Source organism: Sceloporus occidentalis, unplaced genomic scaffold (assembly GCF_023333645.1).
Source record: "Sceloporus occidentalis isolate IW3139 unplaced genomic scaffold, rSceOcc1.0.p SCAF_1, whole genome shotgun sequence".
Classification (NCBI taxonomy): Eukaryota; Metazoa; Chordata; class Lepidosauria; order Squamata; family Phrynosomatidae; genus Sceloporus; species Sceloporus occidentalis.
In genome coordinates, this window is record NW_028316981.1 from 125,681,655 (window position 1) to 125,706,649 (window position 24,995).

General features: G+C 39.9%; 1 protein-coding gene across 4 annotated transcripts in view; it reads right to left on the reverse strand.

Moving 5' to 3' along the window:
• The window catches only part of LOC149322093 (tubulin-specific chaperone D-like), a 174,061-nt gene that overhangs the window by 125,337 nt on the left and 23,729 nt on the right, over positions 1-24,995 (reverse strand). For all 4 annotated transcript variants that reach the window (XM_089534330.1, XM_089534340.1, XM_089534350.1 and 1 more), the window contains exons 10-15: positions 12,430-12,475; positions 10,868-11,000; positions 8,075-8,226; positions 6,623-6,683; positions 4,840-4,914; positions 27-121 (exon numbers count right to left, since the gene is read on the reverse strand). In XM_089534330.1, the coding sequence (XP_089390456.1) occupies positions 27-121; positions 4,840-4,914; positions 6,623-6,683; positions 8,075-8,226; positions 10,868-11,000; positions 12,430-12,475 (562 nt within the window). The remainder of the gene's footprint in view (positions 1-26; positions 122-4,839; positions 4,915-6,622; positions 6,684-8,074; positions 8,227-10,867; positions 11,001-12,429; positions 12,476-24,995) is intronic.

Genomic DNA, 24,995 nt, shown 5'->3' on the forward strand with positions numbered 1-24,995 from the left:
TGAAACCCAGTCAAAGAGATACTTACCATCAGAGAGCCGGGAAGGTAGAAGCAATCCCCTTCTTCCTAATTCAGCTAGAGCCAAACATCCACCATGCCAAGCACTGTCCGTTTCATGAAAACTATAATTTTAGAAAAGAGAGGAAGAGGATGCATTGAAGCTCACATTTCAGGGTTCTGTGTGTCACTGTGTTTGTCAAAAACAAGCTTTCTGCTATGCTGTGTTACTGTGCAATGGCAGAGCACAAAAATCAAGTTCAGATTGACCCAAAGCCTATTGATAGGAAGGGATGCCAAACATAAGGCCACCATCCAAAATGCTAGAGATTCCCAACCACAGGACAACTTAGGTACCCCTTGGTTTCTTATCCCTACCAAAGTTTTTCCAACTTTTATTATAGACTTATACTGTATTTAAAAGAAAAGGAAAGAAAATTAAAGAACAGCCTTTTAAACAGCAAAGTAATATAGGCATTATACAAACTTCAATGTGGATTAAGACAAAGATTAGTGATGCAAACTAATATTGCCTACAACCCTTAATAATACAAAGTACAAAATAAATGGAAAATATAGGTCAAGTCAGAAAGGAAAACTTAGGTCTGGTACAGAGCACCCAAAAAGGGTGGTCTGCCGGTGCCCTGGTTTGCTCCACGAGGAAGCCGCAGCAGACAAACCGCGCGGCTCCCTCGCAGAGAAAAAAGAACCTACAAAAAGTGGGTTCTTTTTGCGGTGCCATAATGACACCGCCGTGTGCCAATGGCGCATTCGTGACATCATTATGGTGCCACAATATGCAGACACTAGGCGTCCATCGCGGCAAAATGGCAGCACCCATCTGTACATGGCGCCGCCATTTTGACGGCCTCGTCACGTGCTAGGGTTGAGGCACGTGTGGGCGCAGCACCCTCAGCCAAGCCCTAGCAAGCGACAAGGGTGCCTTATAGGCCCGTCTGGACTGGGCCTTGCTCAGCAGTTTAGTTGAAAGGATTGTATTGTTTCTTGGCTTGTCGTTATCACCATCATCATCCCAAGATATGCAGAAGCCAACAGTCCTTTTCATTGCCTTCACAATAAAACGAGAAATCTCCTAATTAGCAGTAAGTGCATTTTGGTCTGAACTAGGAAAATATAATTACCAGCTTTGTAGCAGGCCAGGCTACTGAACAAACTTCAAATCATGGTTTAATATGCATGATAATCATAGTTTCTCAATTCTGACAAAGTGGTAATGCATAGTTAAGATCATTGATTCCCAAAGTGGGTGGTATGTCTTCCTGGGGGCAGTGGAAAGGTCTGGAGGTGATGAGAGAAAACGAGGCAGCAGGGGGAGGTGAAAAGGCAGGCTTCAATCAATGTATTGGTGCATGAGAACGACAAGAGGAATCAGCAGCCTTTAAGACCATGGTAGGGATTAGAGCACATGGCGGCTGGGGTGAAAGTGGTGGCAAAAAGGAGCTGGCACATTTGAGACTCAAGCTTTGAGAGTTCTGTCAGGACTTCGCTGGTAGGTTAGAGTTGCACTGATGCTTCTGCTTTCTTTCGTTGGACAGGCCAAGAAAAGAAGTAGCAGAAGAAACAATTTGGGGGGGGGGGGGGGAGGTAGGATTATCTGGGCTTGATTCTGCAAAAGTGTCCTTTGCCTATCTCACATTGTGAATCTTTCCTCACCAGAGAGAAGCTTCTCCTTCTCATCCAATCACCTTGGGACCAGCAACCAAACACCCAGTTGAGCAGCAACTGAGAAGCCTCTCAACTGCTGCAGGTCAGTGTGAGCAAGATGCATCTTGGTCACTGCTCCCTTTGCATTCAGTCGCCCTGGGAGCAGCAACCAAGAAGCTGGCTAGCCAACCTTCCTTTTGCTTTAAGGGCACCACTAGTGATAGGGAAGAGCAGGCCTAAGGTGCTGCCACTGCTGTATTCACACATGACAGGCTGAGGTGAAGGAGGACACAGTGACAACTGCATGTGACTGAGGTAGATGCCACTGGCTGGCTGGCTCCTGCACAAACAGTAGATCTAATATTAAGGAATATGCATTAGGGTGTGCTAGGGTGGTCACAAGAATAAAGGGGGCAGTGGCACTAAAAAGTTTGGAGAGCACTGAGTTAGACACTTGCTGTTTTGATTGTTTGCACTGTAAAATAAGGAGAAAAGATGCTGTATATGCAGGCAAAAAGACCATGCACTTCTTGTCTTAATTAGTTAAGATATGATAATCCAAAACTGGCCATTGATATACTTGTTCTACCCAAAATTGGGGGAGGGGGGTGGAAAAATGACAACATAAAATTCTACATTTGTAAATGGTAACAAATAGAAAACACAGTTCACCAACCATCACAAATCTTTATTCTTCCATCTAGAGAATGAAATCTAGATAAAATATTGTTTTCATCTGATTTATGAAATAGTTTACACACACTGAACTTAAGAGGAACAGGCGAGCCACCAGTAATATACTGATCTCTCTCTCTATATATACACACACACACACACACACACACAATTTATTTTGTGATATATATTAACAAAACATACCATACATACTCATGTACAAGTCAACCTCATGTATACATCGAGGGTAAAACTTAGGGGGCTATAAGGAAGGATGGAAAGGGGGAAATACCACTTCCCTCCCTCCTTCTCCTTCTCTGGACCTCTCCCAACTGATTCCCAGGTGCTGGTGGAGAGGTTTTAACTTCAGATTGAGAAGGGAAGTAAGTGGATTTAAATGGAGAGTTGTTTCCATAGGAAGGAAGATCTTGCAAAACGGACTGGAAACGTGGTTTTAAATGGAGAGTTTTTTTCCATAGATGCAAGGTCTTGCAAAATGGACTAGAGAGAGAAGCAAGTGGATTTAAATGGGGACGTTTTTCCATGGGAAGCCAGGTCTTGCAAAACGGAGCAGAGAAATAAGCAAGTGAATTGAAATGGAGAGGTTTTTCCATGGGAAGCCAAGTCTTGCAAAATGGAGCAAGAGATAAGTAAGTGGATTTAAATGGGGAGTTTTTCTGAGAGGAAGCAAAGGCTTGCAGAATGGAGCAAAGAGAGATGCAAGTGCTTTTAAATGGGGAGTTTTTCCGATAGGAAGCAAATGATTGCAAAACGGACTGGAGGAGGAAGGAATTGGTGTTCAATGGAGATTGGGGCATCAGGCTTGCTTGCTTTAGGACCCTTCTAAGCACTATTGATGTATTGGCCCTTATATAAGTCTACCCAAGATTTAAGGGGCAATTTTGAGGCATAAATTTCTCGACTTATAGTTGAGTATATACGGTACTTTCATCAAGAGATTCACCACCTGAATTTGTGTCTGTGTTAGTAATAAACATATCACTACTGTATCGTTCTCAATGTTATTCTCCCTAATACCAAGTATTCATTTAATGCCTGATATGAGCTAGGAAGTATTGATAAAACAAAGGTAACAACACCTATCCAGTTAACTTATCTTTCTGTTTATCCTAACATCATAGTGACAGTGAAGATTAATTCCAATAAAAAGGCAAAAACTATGATAGTCCAATAAATGCATTCTTGGAAGGCTGGGTTTTTTATAGATAAGTGTGCTACAATATCCCTAGGGCTACAACAAAATCAGTCATAAGAAAAATCTGGCTAGATAACATCAAGCATCCATCTTGTTGAAAATCTGTTAGTGACCAGACAGATGCTTTCTCCTTGCTATGTTTGTTAGTTAGTAACCAGGGGCAGACTATTACAGAGTCCATTTAATTTTATGGCTAACAGCCACTGACAGACAAGTTCTTCTTGAAATTGCTACCACTGCTTCTACCACTAGCCATTAGACATCTTGATAATTTACTTTTTTATTAGCTTTAAGTTTCAGTCATCTCCAACTTCAAGTACTGTATGATAAGCAGTAGAAATTTCTCTAGCCACTATCTCCAAACCACAAAGAATTTTATACGCAGCATTTTTAGCCTTTTCTTGTTGGGAAGCACTTCAGCCATTGTTTTGTTCCCCTTTCCAGTATTTTTTTCTTTCTCTATGATAGTCTTCACTAGTTGAAATGCCCAGATTATATACATACATATTTTATGTATATCCCGCTCTTCAGCCAAGGCTATCAGAGCAGCTTACAATTTGTTAATTAGACATTTCCCTGCCCTCAGGCTTACAATGTAAAAAAGACAGACACAAAAGGAGAAGGGAATAGCAGTCGGGAAGGGGAAAAGTCCAGCAGATCTGCTCTCCCTTGGAAGCCTGTTGGAGCTGGTTTGCCGCTCTCTCCTTCAAGATGGTGGATAGAAGGAGGGCTCTTCTTCTTTTCAGGCAAGGCCTGTTGGAGCTTGGCTTGCCACTCTCCTTCAAGATGGTGGATAGACTGCTTTCCAAATTCTATTGATAATTTTCAACTGACATCACTAAAAAGCTACTCCTATATTATTCATTGGAGTTTACTCTCAAACAACTATTGGTAGGATTAGAAATGAGCAGATGGCATTTCATTGCTTTATGGAGTTTTAAATTTTAGGTTCAACTTTTTTTCTCTCTCTCCAAAAGAAAAATCATTTGTTTGTTTGTTTTTTAAAAAACCTGTATACTAGTGCTGGGTATGTTTCCACTAAACCCTGCATGTGAACTAAAGATTGTTTCTATACGGTGGGCCCTTAACTTACATGGGGGATCCTTTCTGCCCCCCACCCCGGTGTAAACCAAAAAACGCATATGCTCAAGCCCCATTGAATACAATGGGGCTTGTGCTCACAGCGTGGCACAGCGCACACACATCAATCTTTCTATTACCCGGTGGCTTCAGCATAAGCCAAAAGCCACGTATGGCGCGGGCACCGTGTATAATATAAAGAATTACCTGAAGCATTCTAACACAGATCCAACCACTTCATCAGCCAACTCTTTTGGTAACCTTCCAGTCAGTCTGCCAATCCTGAAAAAAAGCAACCATAATTCATAAAACTCAGATTCAGCAATGCATATCAGTGGTCACATTTTTCAGTGAACCTGGTAATAGTAGTGATGCCACCAAAACTAACTATCAGCTATTTCAAAAGTCAGGTCTAATCTTATCTGCAATTATTCAAACTATCTAGCCAATTTTAATATTTTTGTAATTCAAAGAGTGTTCTGTATCTGTACAATCTGCTTAATTGGCATAAATAAACAACTGCACTCTGATGGAGCCCTTAGCTGGAACTACTGTATATCCAGGAATGAAGGAGGGTGCCTCACTGTTTTTACTTCTCGTTTGGTCACCCAGTGATGATAGTGGGTAGTTCCAAAATGGGAGCAAAAACTGGGGAGCTTTTCCTATCTCTTAGACACCTTGTCATGGTTTATCCACTGGCCCTTTCAATAGCTATTTCTCTTGATATAAAAAGGCATTATCATGTTGTTCATGTTTCTCTTTGGAACAAAAGATACTACAGTTTCCTTTCCTGGTGCTCCCCTTTCCAATATTTTACAGAGTGGTCCACTGTTCACCTATCATGGTTTGTTTTAAACATATAGTCTGGGTTTTTAAAAATATTTTATCACCAAGGCACTATGGCTCAAGAATCCAAGTTGATCTCAGAAAGAAAGAAAGAAAGAAAGAAAGAAAGAAAGAAAGAAAGAGCTAGAGGCTTGGAGGGTAACAGCAAGAAGTGCTCCAGGTGGAGCTGAGTTCCACTCCTGATTATATTAAAAGGAGTGGTCCACAAAGGAACACCAGATAAGAAAGGGAACATCTTGGGTCCCTTTCTGGGAGAAAGGCAGCATGAAATAAATAAAATAAAATAAATAATATAAATTCAAATACCTTCCTAACTACCAAGTCCTTTCCTCAGTCAGACAACCCATGAGCTTTTGGAAGAAATAGGATTTACATCTTAAACATGCCCACCCCAAGACAGGTGATAAAAGCACCATATGGATGCCATAGACATCTTTTGTTCTGCATTCCTCCATTGGTCTCCCATATGTGTGGCTTTTGTAATATTTAATTAGCTGGCTTTCACTTAGTCAAAGTAGCAAGGAACATCCTTGAGGTCTCCTTTGATTCCCTAGAATCACACTACTGATCCCATTGTTCTATGCCATCTTGAGTCCAGCCACAAAGAGTCCTTTCTATTCTTTGTTCTGAAGTCTATAACTGCTCTTCAGTTTAGTCACCCAGTGCTTGCTCTGGAGACTCATTGCAGAAAGAAAAAGAGAGACTCAGTCATGACACTCAGTGTAGAAAGATTCTGTACCAAAGCTTCAAGACCACACTTGGGGATCTCTCCACTTTCAGAACGATTTCCTCATTCTAGAGCTCTTGTCCTACTTAACAAGGGTACTCTTGTACCAGCATCAACTTGAATCATTTTCCTTTAAAGACCCACAGACATAGGTCATGAAACAACTAAAATAATGGTGCCCTTGGAATCAGCAGCCCAATGTGATTGCTCCTCAGTGTTTCAAAATAAAATGGTCCAGAAAAATATCTTAAAAAATTTGGATCAAGGAGCCTACAGAAGAGGAAAACAGAGATAGAACTAGTGCTGAATTTCACGTTAATCTGACATAACCAGTCAATTCAATGGCTTCAAGCTCTAGCTACATAGTTATATTTTATATTTACAAAGAGAAAGTCTATTTGATTTGAGGACACCTACCCTTTTGCTGCAGACCATCTGACAATTGTGTCCTTGTCTTTCAATCCAATCAGTAATTGTTCTGTAAAAATATTTATTTTAAATCCCAGTTAGATTTATAGGATATGTAGGATATCCAAATGGAGAAAAAAATGTACAGTATAATGAAAGAACATTGTAAACAGTTCAGGAAGGTAAGAAGCCACTTGCAACAAAACTCAGACTAATGTCATGGGCAAAACCAAACAGTCACACCTTCTACATAACAAAAGACAAACTGTTCAAGCTTGCTAGGGCAAGAATTAGTTGACCATCAATTTGGATAAATTATTTGAGCATAGAGATCAACAGTTCCCAATCACCAAAAACATTAGCTCATTCAAGGGCACACTAGTGGTTCAATCAAGGGCAGTGGTCGGTTCTTCACCCATACTTTGTAAATGAAGTATCTGAAAGACCTATTCTGTGCCTGAGCTACCTAACTAGGAATTAAATATCCAATGGCTAATTTGCACTTGATATTTAACATTAAGCAATGGATCAATTATCAGTTTGAGTAACAGATTGTAACTTGTACTTAACTGAATAAATATGAAATATCTTCCTATGATACTTTATTTTAATATGGACCTGCATGGATACTACTGCAAAGCGTACTTGAACGAGCTAGAGGACTATTTTCCCTGCATTGTTTTATTGTTTTTAAACAGCATGATTCATCTATGCATGTATCTGCAGTATGTTATCAGGCCATAGGTCCATCTCAACCATAAACAGGTTAACAGTACATTTGTTTTCTAAAGAAGCAAAGTGCTCTGAGAAGATTCAGTGCTGAAAGCTACAGAGCATGAGAAGACAATTATAGCCTTCAAAGCATGTCAACTACATTTACCCTTGGACCTTCACAGAATGACTCCAGAGGAACTCGTTTGAGGACAATACATATTACATCTGTAACCCATTTTGAATGTTTTTATGCATGTATAAAGTTTTTGATAGCACAGCTGCACCGAGGACAGCTGTAGTTATATATACACAAACATCTTACACCAGTTTTAAAACTCAAAAAGATTCAAAAGCCTGACTGTTCCCGTTTTCAACAAAAAAAGTCCAATTTAGATGGTACCATTATATTAACATAAGCATTTTCAAATATATATACATGTTGGGCTTAAAATCTCTTGCAGTACAAAACTTATAATGTTACCAAAACTTTCAGGCTGAAAAAAGAAAAAAAACTAGGAACTCCACCATTCATTATTAGGGATGGGGGAAGGAGAGGGAAGCAAGTATCAAAAGCATCTAATAGAATTATAGTAATATTTTTCCTACAACAATGAACAGAAATTATTTGTGTCCTTGCTTCCCAGAATAAATAAGGAAGAAATAGATGCACATGCAAAACCTATGTTCACAAATCACAATGACTGTGGCATCAGAAATTTCATTGCTTCCTCTTTGCATTGGACACACCTACAACATTTTCAACCTCTCCTGGAATATCATATTCCTCTTCCTCTTCCTCCTCTTTCTTGACAGCAACTGAATCATCTGTTTTCTGTGCACAAGAGCCATCAGTGGAAAACTGCAGATTTGCAGCTAAAGATCGGAAACCCCGCTGATACCTAGAAAGGAAATTGTATAATATTAACGTATTCTAGTACACTGAAGTGTTTTTTTAAAATGTACTCTCTTCAAAACCTTCCGCACATATAATTTAGGATAAATTCACTTTCTTTATATTTCTTAAACAAGCATCTTAACACTTTAGAGGTATCTTCCTGTTTGCTTACTGTTGTATCACTTAAAAGTGCATGTTTATATACATACACAGTGTCCATGAGCCTGCTAACATAAATTGCCAACCTAAATTGAGAGCCATAATACAGTGCCCTCTCGTTTAACAGTAATCACTGTGTTTCTTAAAATGTATACAGTATTCCTCTTCTAAAGATTCTTCTAAATGTGTACCTCTCTTCTAAAGATTAAAATATATTTAAAGCATTTCTTATTCATGTCAAGGAACTATGATATGTTCCATGGAATATTTGATGGAAATTTTAAATCTACATGCTGCATCACAAACAGCTTTGGAAACTCCCAGAACATCTCCAAAAATATATTTGCCATATTATTATCATTCTCGTTAACTTTATTTATACCAGACCTTTCAGCCAGAGAAAGGAAAGCAACTTTCAAATTAAAATGATTGCAATACAGTGAAAAACTTTTCAAAGTCAACATTAAAATAAAGTTAGAATATTAACACTATGTAAACAATTTAAAATATGCACATGAAGAGGATAAAAGCAGTTAAAAACAGTAGAATTTAAAACAATACAGAAACCACTTAAAAAAACCTTTCTTAATAGCCTGTCTTCAGCTGCCAATGGAAGGATGAAAAGAAGAAAGCCATTCTAGCCTCCCATAGGAGGGAGCTCCAACGTATAGCAGCACCCACCAACCATGCTTGGAGGGATTGAAATAAGGGCCTCTCCTAAGGACATTAGAGTCCAAGCAGGCTCATACAAGGTGATACACTGTTACATAGCCTGGACCCAAGCCATATAGAGATTTATAGGTCATGACCAGCACTTTGAATAGTTCTCAGTAACAAATGTTATTGTTGTTGCGTGTCTTCAAGTCGTTTCCAACTTATGGCAACCCTAAGAACCTATTATGGGGTTTTCTTGGCAAGATTTGTTCAGAGGGGGTTTGCCCAAGGTCACCCAGTGGGTTTCATGGCTGAGCTGGGAATCAAACCCTGATCTCCGGAATCAAACTAAAAGCCTGCAAATACTTCCTTATAATTAAATTTTGGAGGAAAAATTAAAACATTATATACTGCATATATACACACTTCTATCTAGGCAAGGATAACAGATTGAGTCAAAATAAGACAGAAAAAAATTGGAAAACCACCCTATAATCTAATATTTTAATGCAAATTAACATAGGATGAAGTATGCTTACCTTCCAGGGAAAGACAAACTATAGAAACCTACATTTTTGAGATTACTGTATATACTCAACTATATATTGAGAAATGTATGCCCCAAAATAGACTCCAAAATCATGGGTCAACTTATATATGGGGCAATAAGAATACTTCTTATAAAGTTCCTAAAAGAAGTGCCCACCCTTGCTACATAGCCAGGGATCTTTAAACAGCTCCCTGTTTGAGTCCCCACACACACTCTCCTCTGTGTGTGTGTGTGTGTGTGTGTGTGTGTTTTATCCCTCAGCCTTCCCTCACAGCCAGAGCTAACAAACAGCTGCTGAGACAAGGGAGACGGGGGGGGGGGGGGAGAGAGAGAGATTGCCTCCTCATTTGAATCCCCACATGCTCTCCTCTCTGTGTATGTATGTGTATATGTGTGTTATCCCTCAGCCTTCCTTCATAGCCAGAGCTAACAAGCAGCTGTTGAGGGAAAGGTGGGGGGGGGGGGGGAGAGAGAGAGAGAGAGAGAGAGAGAGTATGCCAAAACTTGTATCCCATTTTGCAAGCCATGAGCTTTGAAAGTCCTGGTGGTAAAGGGAGGGGGGAGAGATTGTGTGTATGTGTGTGCCAAGGTTTGTTTTCCCATTTTTTATGCTGAGTGTGATCCTTGGGAGAGGTCCAGAGAGGAAGAAGTAAGGAGGGAAGTGGTGCTTTGTTTCCCTGCTTTAGATCTTTTGTAACATGCCCCACTGTTTGATCTCTTATTCACGGGTCATATCAAAATCCATGATTTTGGCCCTAAAAACTGCCTTCAACTTATACGTGAGGTCGACTTACAAATGAGTATATACGGTGTGTGTGTGTGTGTGTGTGTGTGTATTTCAACTTTATATATGACTCGGGTAGGAAATTCTGTATAATTGAGCACCCTTATTATATTATTCTGCACACATATGATTCCTATATTGTAGCACATTGCAAAGTATGAATATATATTTTATGTTTATAGTGGAATTTAAAAAAAAATCTACTACCTAGGGATTCATGTTTATATGAATTCAAATCTAACCTTAGAATATTCAAGTCTAGAACAAAATACAGGAAACAGAGAGCTTTTGTAATGCAAATGTACAAGGAAGAAGCTTTATACCCATGAAATAAAAATGTTCCTACATCAGTATATTTAAACCAGAACTTCTTGTCACCCAATGAATAAGTGGTGATCTATTACTCATCCACCTCTAGCAATGATAGATTTTATAGCTCGGGTTAGCTCAATAAAAGGGAAGAAGACAAGTAAAAACATGATTCTAAGAAGAACAAACCTCCACTTTGCCACCTTTGGCTTAAGAAATGTCAGGCCAAGTCGCTGAACAAGTTTCACTCCCAGCTTGCGAAGAAGTGTTTGGTTACTTTCAGACAGCTTGCACTTATCAAGGCATTCAAGCACAGTAGAAGCTATAAGAAACAAACATCTCCATGAATACGTATAGTGGACTTCCTATATTTAGTACACAGTAGGTGTGAGATGAGCCTGTAAACATAATCAGTTGGATCTAGCCATGCTTAGAATGAACCCAGTGAAATCAATGGGACCAATCAGTCATGAGTAAACCATAAATCCTAACCTATGACTCAAGTTTAACAAGAGAGCTATCCCAGTTCGAAAATAACTCTGAAGAAGACACACATGAGGTTCCCTCATTTGTTTAGCTGTTTCCAACTGTGAGAAGAAACCAAACAGGAGTGTTCACACCATGCAAACCACAGTAATCCAGAAATCTCAGCACTTTAGAATAACATGATGTGTCCTGTTGTTACAAACTGAACATATCCTAGAAATGACCAAGAATAAAATGAATTAAAAGATTCATGGTTAAAATGAAGACAATTTTTCTAAGAACCAAAGAAACAGAAAAAGAAGACTGATTATATTTGTCACCTGAAGCAATGTTTGAGTACCTTATAGAATGCCCCTAAGGGCATGATATTAATAGAAGAACCAGTAATCCTGCATAGTTTTGCCATTTAGTGATTATTTTCTCAGAATACAGAGAAAATGCACTGATCTTATAAGTTGATGTAGACCCTATTCTACTCAGTTCCACATCATGGCTCAAAAATTAACTGAATACAAAATTGCTTCCATTTCTAGCTTAACAGCAATAAATAAATGAACAGTTTTTCATCATAAAAGTGGGTAAGGAAATATATATATCAAGACCTAGGTTAGAGTACTGTTGTCTTCTATTTATACTAAGATGACATGTACTGACAAGTGTGATTGCAGATGTCAATACATGCAGCTTGGCACTGGTAAATTACAAGTGGACTTTAGAAACCAGCTTTTAGCTCCTTTAGAGTGTTTAAGGGACTTGTTCTTTGCAAGCATTAGAGACTCTTAAGGTACTTTGCAAATTCTTTGCAAATTCCAGTACAAACTGAGGAAATTCACACCTCCCTTATAATGTGCAGATTGAATATAGATACCCTTTGGATTTCAACTTCTCAGCTCAAAAAAACTTTACCAAAATAAGTATAAAATCCTGTATTTATGTTCAGAAATAGCTGCTTACTTCCAGAAAAACTGTTTCCAAAGTCAATAGGAACAGAATGGACTTATGAAAGATAAGCCTATGCAAACTTGACATGTACCAGAAACAGACTGATCCATTCATGCCTACATTGCCCAAATGTATACGTCTGCATGTTTGATGGGTCAACACACATAGAACAATAGAACAATTTAAGTGCAACATTTTTGTGCAAATCTGCTATAATCTTTCTCATTGAAAACAATGCATATTCACATTTAACTTTAACCACTTCAAACTCATAGTCTTCTCCCAACTATTTAACATGTTGATAACACTCTGACAAATCTTACCATATGGTAAACAGTCTTCTCTTTTTCCATGTTTAAAAAGTTGTGCCTGAAGAAAGAGAGGAGGAAGTGTGTTATTAAAATGCTGGAATATTAATACTATATGTCCAAGGCAGTCTCAGTCAAACTAGAATAGAATTAAGTAGAATTTAAGAGATTACAGTGCCTTTACAGTGCGCCCACACCATACGCGGGCGCGCCATACGCGGACTTGAGTGTACGCGCTCAAGCCGCAGCACGCGTGTAGGGTGGAAGGGGCGGCGCGTCCCATTCAATTGAATGGGTGTGCGCGCCTGTTGCGCCCTGCACGCGCCCACGCCGCCGCGCCGCCGCGCACGAGCCCCATTGTTTCCAAAGGGGCTCGAGCATAGGCGGAATTCGCCTTATGCGGAGGGATCCGGAACGGATCCCCCGCGTAAGGCGAGGACGGACTGTATTTATGTCAATCTAAAATTAAACATAATATTAAGTCCACTGGAATCTACAGCAATTCCACTTGCACACTCAGATATTAAATCAGTTGTGGATAGTAGCTGAGATACAGATACATGCATGCTAGGATTCAAAAGCGGAGCACAACTACTGAGCTGTTGCTTTCTTTTAAAGGTCTTCTCACAAAATCCCTTCCCTCCAAAAACTCCATCAAATGTTGGAAAGGAGATCATTTAAATATGTTTTTGTACTTTTTACCCCAGCTATCACCATTTCATGAACAATTCTACCTAGGGTTGTGGTTCAAAAGCCCATCAGAAATTGAAGCCATACATATTACACCTTCCTCCGTAATCCAGAAGAAACCTGACACATATCAATCAAATATCAAATACACTTTAAATACTATTATGTGATTTTCTCAACATTGTACATACTAGATAAATGGTAGGCAGCTACCAGTGGCTGGGAGGCTGCACTAACCCACCATGAGAACTTGAAAAGTCACATCACCCCTGCTGAATCCATTTTTAAAAATCCCAAAAGAGATTTTTGTCCCCAAATATCTCTTCACCACCACCACACAATGAGCCACAATGGAAAATTTCATGACACACAAATACCTCTGAGCCATGCTCTTTTATTTATTTATTTAATTAATTAATTTTCCCAGAACAGCATTTAAGGCAATCTAGGCTCAACTGAGGACTTAAAAACTGGAATTCATCCAGAATACTGTTTACAAAAAGGCTTCCCCTGAGCCAGACCCAGGGTAGTGGTTGGCCTTTTTAAAAATGAGGTGGTGCTAAGGAGTCATGGAAGCATCCAGTCTGTGGACTGCAGTTCCTTTCATCTTTGTACTACAGAAGAGAGTTATTTAGTTATTTGTTCTGTATTTGGCCAGGATTCAATCAAGCATCCCAAACAACACTAAAGGTTATTTACTTGAACTTTTAGTTAATGGGAAAGAAAGTATGCCAATATGTGACAACTGGGTTCACCCCCTTCCAAGGACTGTTCCATTATCAAAACACTCTGACCATCAGTAACTTCGTCCTAATAGTTGATCAAAATCCCCTTTCCCATAATTTGAACATGTTTATTGGGTGAAACAAGAGAACGTATCTGGTGAAACAAGAAAGCGTATTCATTCCATCAAACTGTCTTTAAAAACGTAAAGAAAGCTGCTGGGTCTTATTCACCTCTTCTCCAAGCTAAACATACACAGCTCCTTCCACATTCCTCCACGTAACTTTATTTCTAGAACTTTCATAATCTGTTTTGCCCTCTACTAGATAAATTCCCTTTTCCTGACCTCCTTCTTATATTGTAGAATCCATAACTTAGCACAGTACTCCAAGTCAGGTCTAACCAAAGAATACCATGATCTGGATGTTCTACTTGTTGCTGCAGCCAAGAAATGTATTAACTTTTCTTGCCTCCACGCTGTAGTGCTAATACATACAGTATTAAACTCTTTTATTTCTTGCATATACAGCTCTCAAGTCAAGTGTCATCCATTTGGTTTTCCTATTCTAGATACAGAAGTTTACATTTATCTTTTTTATAATTCTTTTTGGCCCAGTTCCCCATCCTGTCAGATTCATAATTACTCTTCTGTCTTCTTTGCCTAATGAAGAAGTTTGTGTGATGTATTTGCTGCCTTTTGATTGCTCTAATAAAGATAGCAAAATAATGTTTGCTTTCGATTTTGTTTTATAGTCAACCTGGCCACCCCTGCATGATAAGATACTGTTGCTTGTAATTGTTACATTTTTTTTATGAATACTCAAAATACTAAGTCCTTAATAAAATGCTCTAAAACTGTTCTAGCTACCAGTGTCAGGTCAGATTATCACCAGAATCTTGCTTTTCGCATTTTGACAACTTCTGACTGCCTCCAGCTTCCCAACATTTCACCCATTCTCTGAAAAGAAAAATTAAATTTATAAATAGCATTTCTGGGATTGAACATATCATTAAGGAGTTAGTATTTTGCAACTCATCTGGCCCAAAGACTTAGATTTATTGACAGTTAGGTGGACCCATACCTCTGTTATCTTTGGCTATAACTCCCTCCCTCCATAATTTGGACCTGAAACAGATGGGCAAAAAGCATCAGCTTCGTGCCGCTTTGGGGGCATAGTATGCAGATGATGCATGCCCCAGGGCCACCTAAGACATCTTGAAGTCGCCCACAAAAGGAACGCCAAAAAGCCAGTCCTTGCCAGTGGTTCATTTAGGGCTGCGGTAGCAGCCAGCTTTGGGACTGTGGTGACCCAGGCCAATCAGAGGCCAACTGCGGCTGGAGCAGCCAGAGGCCACTCCAAGCCACTCATCTATCTGACTCTTTGATCCACTTTTGCAAGATCAAAAGCAGTTTCTTTTGTAGGAGAACACTGAAGAAAAACAGAATTTGACTATTTCAACTTTCCAACTGTCACTCACCAAGAGTTCTCTATATTCTCCATCCCACCAAAGCTACATGGCCCTTTTTTGTTGTTTTTAAAAATCTCTTACAAATCTAAGTGCACTATCCCAAGCTTTAGCTCTTCTGACATTTTCCCTTTAAGGCTTGGCAGTTTTATTTTTATTAATCCTTGTGATTTACATCTATATGACTATACTCTTCCTATAACCACCCTGGTTTCCTTAGGTGCCGCCTATTTTTCTTTTTCACAGGAATAATTTGTGATTGTTCTTTTTTCTTTAAGAATTTTCCACTCACCGTGAATTCTCTTCTCATTTCTGGGAACCTCACTTGGAATTTCCTTAAGATAGTGAAATCAGCTCTCTTAAAATCCAGGGTGCATAAATATGCAACATTACCATATCAAAGGCTTTTGAAACAAATCCCAAGATTCCTGTTTTTCCAGATTTTATTTTTGTAGCAAAATATTAAAATTGGTTAGCTCATTTTTTTTTCTAATCTTGATGTCTTTAACCTTCTTAGACCCAAAACGCATGGGCCAAATCAGGCAGCTTCTGGCCACTTTGGAGGCATAGCATTCAAATGAAGCACACCCCCAAGGTGGCCAGAAGCCACTCTAGCACTTCAATCCAGTCCTTTGGACCAGATCAAAATGGAGAGGATATAATCCAGATCCTAGTGGCAACAGTTTCGGACCGTAGCAGCAGCCCACTTCAGGAGCAGGCCATGTGGTCACAGTCCAATCGCCTCTAGCTGCTCTTTACCAGTGTGTGCCCCAACCCTGTGTCACAATTTCCAGTTTGAAAATTTCAATTAAAGCTAAATTATTTATTCAGCCAAGCAACATATTGTGCAAGCTTTTGATTTCTTCAGAAACTTTCATCAGGCTAAGTGGTAAAGAAAACAAGGAGAGGGAAGCGGAGGGGAACTTACTCATGTTGGATCAATGTAATTTACATTTAGTTACAGTCTTAAGATGCAATGTGGGAGAAGGCAGCAGACATTCAAATTAGGCTCTTCTAGATGTTGGGATGATACCTTGTGGACAAAAGTTTGTTTGGGCCAAAAAACAAAGGTTGATCCCGCATTGTTAAAAAATATAAAATGCAGCTATTACTGGTGGATGGAAAAGAGAGGAAGAGACTAATTAGACATTTTAAAAACTGAGCCATCTTCTCAATAAGAAAATGTTTAAAAAGTAAAAAAAAAAAACTATCATAATAAATTAAAGAAGAAATGCCTGAAAGTGTCAAACATTATCTACTGTATTTTCCGGCGTATAAGACGACTGGGCATATAAGATGACCCCCCAACTTTTCCAGTCAAAATATAGAGTTTGGGATGTTCTCACCGTATAAGACTACTCCTCTTCCAACGCACACCAAATAAAAATTTAAAAAACATCAGATTTGATTTCAATATGATAATTTAAATTCAAATACTTATGACATGCAGGTTCTTAGCAGGAAACCTTGTTGTATACAAAGCCTGCTTGGACTGGTCAGCTCTTTCTGCCTGCCCAGCCCTCCCTGTCTCCAAGACTATCAGAGCGGTAGCTGCTTTCATATGATCGCCACATATGGCGGGGATGCAGCCATGGCCGTTTTTGAGCTCCCCCCACCATATGCGGCGACCGCAGATTCTCCAATCCAGCTCGGAAGTTTCAGCACCTGCCCTATAATATGACACCCGGCATATAAGACAACCCCCGACTTTTGAGATTTTCCTGGATTAAATAGTAGTCTTATATGCCAGAAAATACAGTAGATTGTGCCCAAAGACTTCACATCTCCTACTGAATCCTGATGGGAGCAACATAATTTGGAAAGGCTAGACATGTATTCCTTAGTGTTCCTGTTAGTTTTAAATAAGGGAAACCTGACTGAAACATTTATCAAAAAGATTCTTAAACCACAATGAAGTAACAATGAAGTAAGCACGTGTAGTCGCATTTACTTTTGTTAGTTCAGATATTTATCTTAATACATTCCATTCTATGGAATGGTGTCCAACCACAGCCAGATCCAGTAAAGACTTCTATCAGAGCAATACAGCCTCCATAAGTCTCCCCAGAGGATTATGGGATATATATCTGCCCCAAAGGATTGTAGGACCTTTCAGAACTGTGAAGGATTTCTGTATTTAGCCATCAGGATTCAATCAAACATCCCAAACAATACCAAAATGATTCAAAACAGACGAGTTTCTTTGCCTTATAGGATATTCTAATACCTTCATAGTTGTTTTTGATTACCAAGATCCATATATTTTTACTAGGTCTACTACCCATTTAATGAACTAACACAGCACAGTTAGTAAACTGTTCTCATTTATTGTGCTTTTTTTTTGGGGGGGGGGATTTTTTTGAAGGAAAAAGCAGACACAGTCCAAATTTTCAGGGTATCATCAGAATTCTCGGAAGCAATTTGTTATTTGCCATCAAGTGCACTTAAACTTATTAAGACCTCCAAGAAATCTTACTATTAATAGTCCTGCTCAAAAACTCTGGACCGTGGCTTCTTCAATTGAATCAATCCATCTATAATTTTATTTTATTTTTATTTTCCTACTGTCCTTCAACTTTTCCCAGCTTTATCATCTTTTACAATGTATTATTTTGTCTCAAGATACAACCAAAATATGATAGGCTCAGCTCAGTCATTTTGGTTTCTAGCAAGACTTCAATCTTGATTTGTTCCTTTTATACATACAAATTTCATTCAAAAAATAGGATCCCAGAATGCAAGGCACCTAGACTGCCTTTCATGAATGTGCAACATTTATTCTGAATTACTGTATTTCCTTTCAGAACAGCTCTGCACTTGAAATAAGTTGGCATAATATTATATATATATATACTCCACACCGCCATACACACACACACAATTTTAGGGCCTCCGTCCTTGTGCTTGGCTCTAGTTGTCATGACTCAAATTCCTTGTCTTGCCCACCTCCTCATTATTGCTAAATGATCTGTTTAATAGCACTACAGATACAGATTATATCCTGGAAGACTTCCTGACCTATCAGCCTTTGGCTGACCTCTTACTGGATGAACAGCCATATGCTTACAATTCAGAATGGCTCAAAGGGAATGTCTAAGTCTTATAACCACTCTCTTTCTACTGTTACAGATAACTTCACTACCCTACTGCAATCTTTGTACAGCATCTCACACACATAAAAGTGAAGGGAGAAGGAAAACTATATAGGCAAACCATGCTGGCATTTTAAGATCCCAACACAGGAACCATCCTGACGGCAGCAGAAGCATTTATCTATCATCTCTCCAACTCACAAGGGCCCCTGTAGTGATTTGCAACAAATAAAATTCAATACATCGACCAAAACATTTAAAACAAATCTAAAATGACTTTTAAGATAATTTAAAAACTACACACAGGTAAAACAGCCAGAGAGGTTCTTGTCTAATTCTTTCATAACTATCCTTCCATGTTCTAGTCTTCTTGAAATTTGAGGTCTTTAGATACACTGTTGCATGTCCTACTACCCCATGAGGCCAGCCTGGTGGGTAAAAATGACAGGACCTTCTCTGTGGCAGTACTTCAACTATTGAAGTCTCTCTCACAGGTAGTCAGGCTGACTCCACCACTTTTGTGTTTCTGGTGGGCAGCTAAGGCTGCTATTTCACATGGCCCTTGGATATTAAAATTAAGGGTATTATGAAGGAACTAGACAAGAACCTGAAGTGTCAAGATATATCACTGAATACTAAAGTTAGAATTGTGCATGTCATCATATTTCCAATTTCAATGGTTGTGAAAGCTGGACAGTGAAAAAAGCTGATAGGGGGGGAAATCAACTAATTTGAAACAGGTTGCTGAAAAAAAGTTCTATGAGTACTGTGGACTGCTAACAAGACAAATACATGGGTCATAGAGCAAATCAAGCCTGAATTGTTCCTAGAAGCCAAGATGATTAAACTTAGGCTGTCGTACTTTGGCCATATCATAAGAAGGCACAACTCCCTAGGCAAGTACTCTTTACCAAGAAAATAATGCTTGGTAATTTAGAAAAAAACTGGTAAATGAAATTCTTTGCAACAGCATACAGATGTTTATGTTATCAATGCAAACACCAAAAATAGAATCTTAATGTTTTGATTCTTTTTATTCCCCACTGCTGAGGGGCAAGATGTAATCTTAGCCCACATTCTTATTATTTAAGTTATTCAACAATCTCCTCTTGTTTTACATTTTAATCACATCATTAAATATAAGTCTCTTAATTGTGAGGCTACAAGATACATTAGACAATGTCCAACCAAAAACTACGTGCCTCTAGGTATACCCAATAATCTTGCCCAACATGCATCAACTAGAATCAAAAATAATAATCATGGCTGCTATCTGGAATCTTAGGCTGATGGTAGTTATAATTTGTATGTATGTAGGATATAGTAATTTGCAATATAAACTGGCCTTGTAATGTTAAACAATTAACAACGACGACAACAACAACAACACCTCCCTTCTTCCATATACACATATATACATGTGAAATCACATGATCCCAGAGACATTATATTCATACAACAAACATTAAAAAGACTAGAAAAGATGGAAGAGATCATCCCACAATTTTCTCAAAGCAATTGCTCAAACATAACCATCATCAAATCAGGAAGGCTGATTTATGTGTCACTCAGTATAACACAAAAATGAGCATTTACATTTATTTATTTATTTATTTACTTACTTACTTACTTACTTACTGCCCCTTTCCCAAAACTGGGACTCAGAATGGCTTATAATATTAAAAAACAATTAAAAACATACAAAAGTGAATTACAATCTGACCTTAGTATCTGTGGGGATCCATCCTCCCCCCACAGATACCCAAAAACGTGGGACCTCAAGTCCCATTGTCCCTAATGGCAGCACAACACGCATAAGCCCACTAGCATGTCTGCTGCCATGCTCTGCCATTGAGGACAATGGGGCTTGCTGTCTATGGATGTTTAAATTTGCAGAAGGCAAGCCCATAGATAACAAGGTCCCACTGTAAATTATTACAATATTAAAACAGATTACACATTAAAAGAACAACATACAGTTTAAAAAGATAAAGGGGTTTAAAACACTTTAAAACAATACAACACCAATGCCCATTCATTAAAAACTATTTGTTTTACATTACTGCCTGCCAGCAGGAGGACAAAAAAGAGGAGACCATTCTGATCTCTCTGAGAAGTGAGTTGCAGAGTCTAGGGGCAGCTATGGAGAAGGCCCTCTCTCGTGTCCTCACCAACCATGCTTCTGATAGTGGTGGGACTCAGAGAATGGCCTCTCCTGATCATCTCAGAGTCTGGGCCAGCTCATACAGGGAGATATGGTCTGCCAAATAGCCTGGACTCAAGCCATATAGCTATTATTATAACAGTGGCAAGATAATTTTTGTGCCCATTGCTGATTAAAAAAGTGTTTGTGTGTGCATGTGCTGCACGTGCAGATGTGTGTACAAACAGCGCTGAAGGTAGAGAGGGACACACAGCTGAGGGAAGTCCACCATCCCTCCTAGCCAGGAGAGGAGTCTCCCAGTTAGTAATCAGAGAAAGCTGGGATGTCATTTCCTGTCCTCAGCCTTTTTTTTTTTCTCAGAAAAACAAAGCTGATTACTTTCAGGCAAAACGTCTAGAACTCCTCTACCCTTTTTATGCACAAGGAATGAGACAGCAAAGCAACTTGTCAAGAAGAGAGTAGGGGAGAGATCCCAGCCATTCTCAGCTAGCATTTTCAGGAACATTTGGAAGTGCTGCTTAACAGCAACTGGCTTAGCTCCTCCACTTCATTCTTAATATGAGAAAGCAAAGCCTCGTTCCTGGAAAAGCTCCACCTGGTGTCTCAGTAAAGAGTCCAAATATTTCAGGTGGCAAGACTGCACCCTGACGCCACCCACCTCTAAAAGGCAGGAGGTGGTGATCAGATCCTCTTCTGCAAAGTTGTCCCACACCTCTGTTCCTGAGAGAGCACTCCATATTGTGAAGTACAGTTGCTAAAGTCAGTGTTTGAAGCCTCAGTGACAATTTCTTAAATTTCATTTAGTAAGCCTAGACTTTATTCAGTTAAAAGAGGAATTACCAGAGCTATACCAAAAAATATATATATCCACAAGTGGTATTTAATTCTTACTCATTTAAACACTCAGTCACACTTCAAACCAAGCACTCATTTCAATTTTGTGTCTTGTCACTCCAGTAGGAAGGAAGCCTTCCAGATAAATATGGCCAGGAGTTAGAGTTAAAGGAACATAGCCCAGCCCTAGAAATATTTCCACATATGCAACACCTATTTACAGACTTAAGTAATTTCAGCGATGGTGTAAATGCAACAAAAACTCCCTGAGGCTATGCACCTGTTTTGTTTTAGATTTTAATGAACTGCATTTCATGATCTTAAACACAGCTTTAATGAACACTGCATTACAAGGTATGAAGAACACAGCACATTAGGACTGGTTTATGGTTTTGAATAAAATGTGCACTAGTTGCAGAAGATCTTTAAAAGGCTTAATTCTTCCCTAACAAAGTAGGCTGCTAAATTCCAAGTACATTTGTGTCAGAAAGAAATATTGAAATCAAGAGAGCAACAGAGAACTATAATAGGATACTGGTAATATTGTTTTAGGACAGGGGTTCCCAACCTGGGGGTCGCCAGGTTGGGATTCCCCCCTGCCTTCCCCTCCTCCCTTTTTCCCCGCCGGGGTCGCCTCTTCCCCTCACCTTCTCCCCGCGGGTGCCCTCGAAGGCACCCGTGAGGAGAAGGCGAGAGGGCCGGGACTACAAGCCCCAGTGGCCTTTGCGACCAGAAGTCCCGCCCCTTCTTCCCCGGTGGCCTCCCTGATTGGTTGGGAGGCTGGGAAGGGGTGGGACATCTGGCTGCAAAGCCCGCTGGGGCTTGTAGGCAGTTGAAAGTCCCGCCCCTTCCTCGCCTCCCAACCAAAGAGGGAGGACGCGGGCGGGACTTTCGCCCGGAATGGGGGTCGCACCAGACTGGCACTACCTTCTACACAGTGTTTTTGTCTGCCACAAAAATCAGTGAGAAAAGTTTAAAGCGATACTTTTTAGGATGTCAGTGTATATAAACCACTTTGACAGACAATATATTGGTGTCAGGAAGATCATCTAAGGAAAGTAGGACTATGTTCCACATTCCTTTATTTATGGCAACAATATGCATAGTGGCCTCTAGACTAGAAATCGGGCTCTTCAGGAGTTTCCAATACAGTCTACGAATAGCCCATTTGTTTTTGTGCACACATGGATGCACAGTAGTAGTTTTGCCAATTCCTTCCTCTGAAATACAGTTGGCCCTTGGTATCTTCAGACTTACTATCTGCAGATTTGAGCATCCGTGGACAGCAATCCCATGTTGTCCCCAATGGCGGCGCATGCATGTGGCCACGCCACCATTAGGCATAGCTGCCATTGTCCCCAAGGGCAGTGTGTGTCCCTCGCTCATTGATGGTGTTGCCAGCAACCAAGGCTGGGGGAAACATGGCAGAGATTCAGGGCCTCCCAGAGCATTATTAACATTACCCTACCAGGGCTAGCCGGAGGATGCCCCGGGGCCAGACTCTGGCCAGTGGGAAGGCTTCAGAGGCCCCCAGCGCCCCTGGCATAGTGTCAGCCCAAAGCTCAGTGCAGCCCTGCCAAAATCCCTGAATTACATGTCTGCTGTAAAGGTGGTAGGCTCCAAAACACAGTGCTACTGTAGTGTGTCCTTGCCTCTATTGAAACCCTTTTGGTCTATCTATACCAGTCTGCAGCTAATTTATTCGCCATTAAAAACAATGGGAAAGGAAAGAACAAGAAAAGAGGAAGAAACCATCCCACACATGTTCCCCTAGTCATTGCAAACTAATAAGACTAACACACAAATGTCACTTCTGTCATAAATTTGCTACCTAAGGGCCCGAACAGACAGGCCAAAATAAAGCTGCTTCGGGTCACTTTGGAGGTATGGTGTTTAAATGATGCATGCGTCCTAAGAGGCGAGAAGCTATGCCAAAGCCACACTCCAGTCCTAAGGACTGGAACACAGTTTTGGTGCAGCTTCTGGCCTCTTAAGATGTGTGTGTCATCAGGGACATACCTAGGATTTTAGGAAGGGGGGGGGGTCCAGACTAAGTGCCACCATTATAATGGGGCTTGGATGCGGCAGTGCAGCAGCACACACCATTCAATTTTCTAATGGAAGGGGGGGTCCGGACGCCAAGAACCCCCCCCCCTTTGGCTACGTCCCTGGTGTCATTTAAACAGCATACCTCCAAAGTGACCCAAAGCAGCTTTATTTTGGCCTGTCTGTTCAGGCCCCTAAATTACAGTTGGCCCTTCTTATACATGGATTGTTTTATACATGGATTCAAGCATACACGGTTTGAAAATGTTCAAAAAAAGTACAAATTTCAAATATCAAAGCTTGATTTTCCACTTTTTATAAGGGACACCATTTTGTTATGTCATTATATTTAATGGGACTTGAGCATACACGGATTTTGTTTTACACGGGGGGATCTTGGAACCAAACCCCAACATACAACAAGGGTCCACTGTACTAAATTTGCTTTACCCTTCCAGTGTTTTGTTCAAATCCACAAGACTGCTGTTAAGACAAAGACTATAAAACACTTGGAAGTTTTTTTGTTTTTTGGTTCTTTCTCAAAATAAATGCAAGATATTAGGCTGTACTTCCATAATTAACTACAAAGTTTTTTGGGGGGAATTAACAACAATAAAGCATGAATGGAAAAGAATGTGGTCAGGCAGTGTGTATTTGGCCCACCTTAGGGGAGGGCCATGTGGACAGCAGGGTTTCAATCGAGCTGCTTTTTCCTGCCCATCTGCTCCAGCTCTATGGCTCATTGAGTTGCGTGTGTGTGTGTATCTTCAAGTAACCTTTTGACTCATAGAATTGTAATGTTGGGAAAAGTCACAAGGGCTATCCAGTCCAACCCCCTTCCTTGCACGAATACACAATCAAAATATTCCTGACACAGATGGCCATCCAGCCTCTGTTTAAAAACCTCCAAAGGAGGAGACTCCACCACACTCCAAGGGAGTGTGTTCCACTGCTGAACAGCTCTTGCCATCAGGAAATTCTTCCTAATGTTTAGGTGAAATATCTTTTTATATAGTTTGAATCCAATACTCTGTGTCCTAGCCTCTGGAGCAGCAGAAAACAAGCTTGATCCATCTTCAGTATGACATCCTTTCCAATATTTAAAGATGGCTATCATATCACCTCTTAACTTTCTTTCTTAACTGTCTCTTCTTCAGGTTAAACACACTCATCTCCCCAAGTTGCTCCTCATTGGGCAAGGTTTTCAGACCTTTTACTCTATATTTTGCCTTGTTGAAAATCATTTTGTTAAATTTGGCATAATTCAATTCTCCAATCTGTTAAGGTCATTTTGAATTCTGATCATGTCCTCTGGGATATTAGCTTCCCCTCCTAATTTGGTGTAAACTGCAAATTTGATAAGCAGACCCACTATTCCATGATCCAAGATGATCCACTATTCCATTGATACAAGATGCTGAACACCTTTGGGCCCAGGGGAGAACTCTGTGGCACCCCACTGATCACTTCTCTCCAAGATGAAGAGGAAGAATTGGTGAGCATCCTTTGAGTTCAATTAGTCAACCAATTACAAACCCTTTTTGAAGATTGGGACAGTATCCACC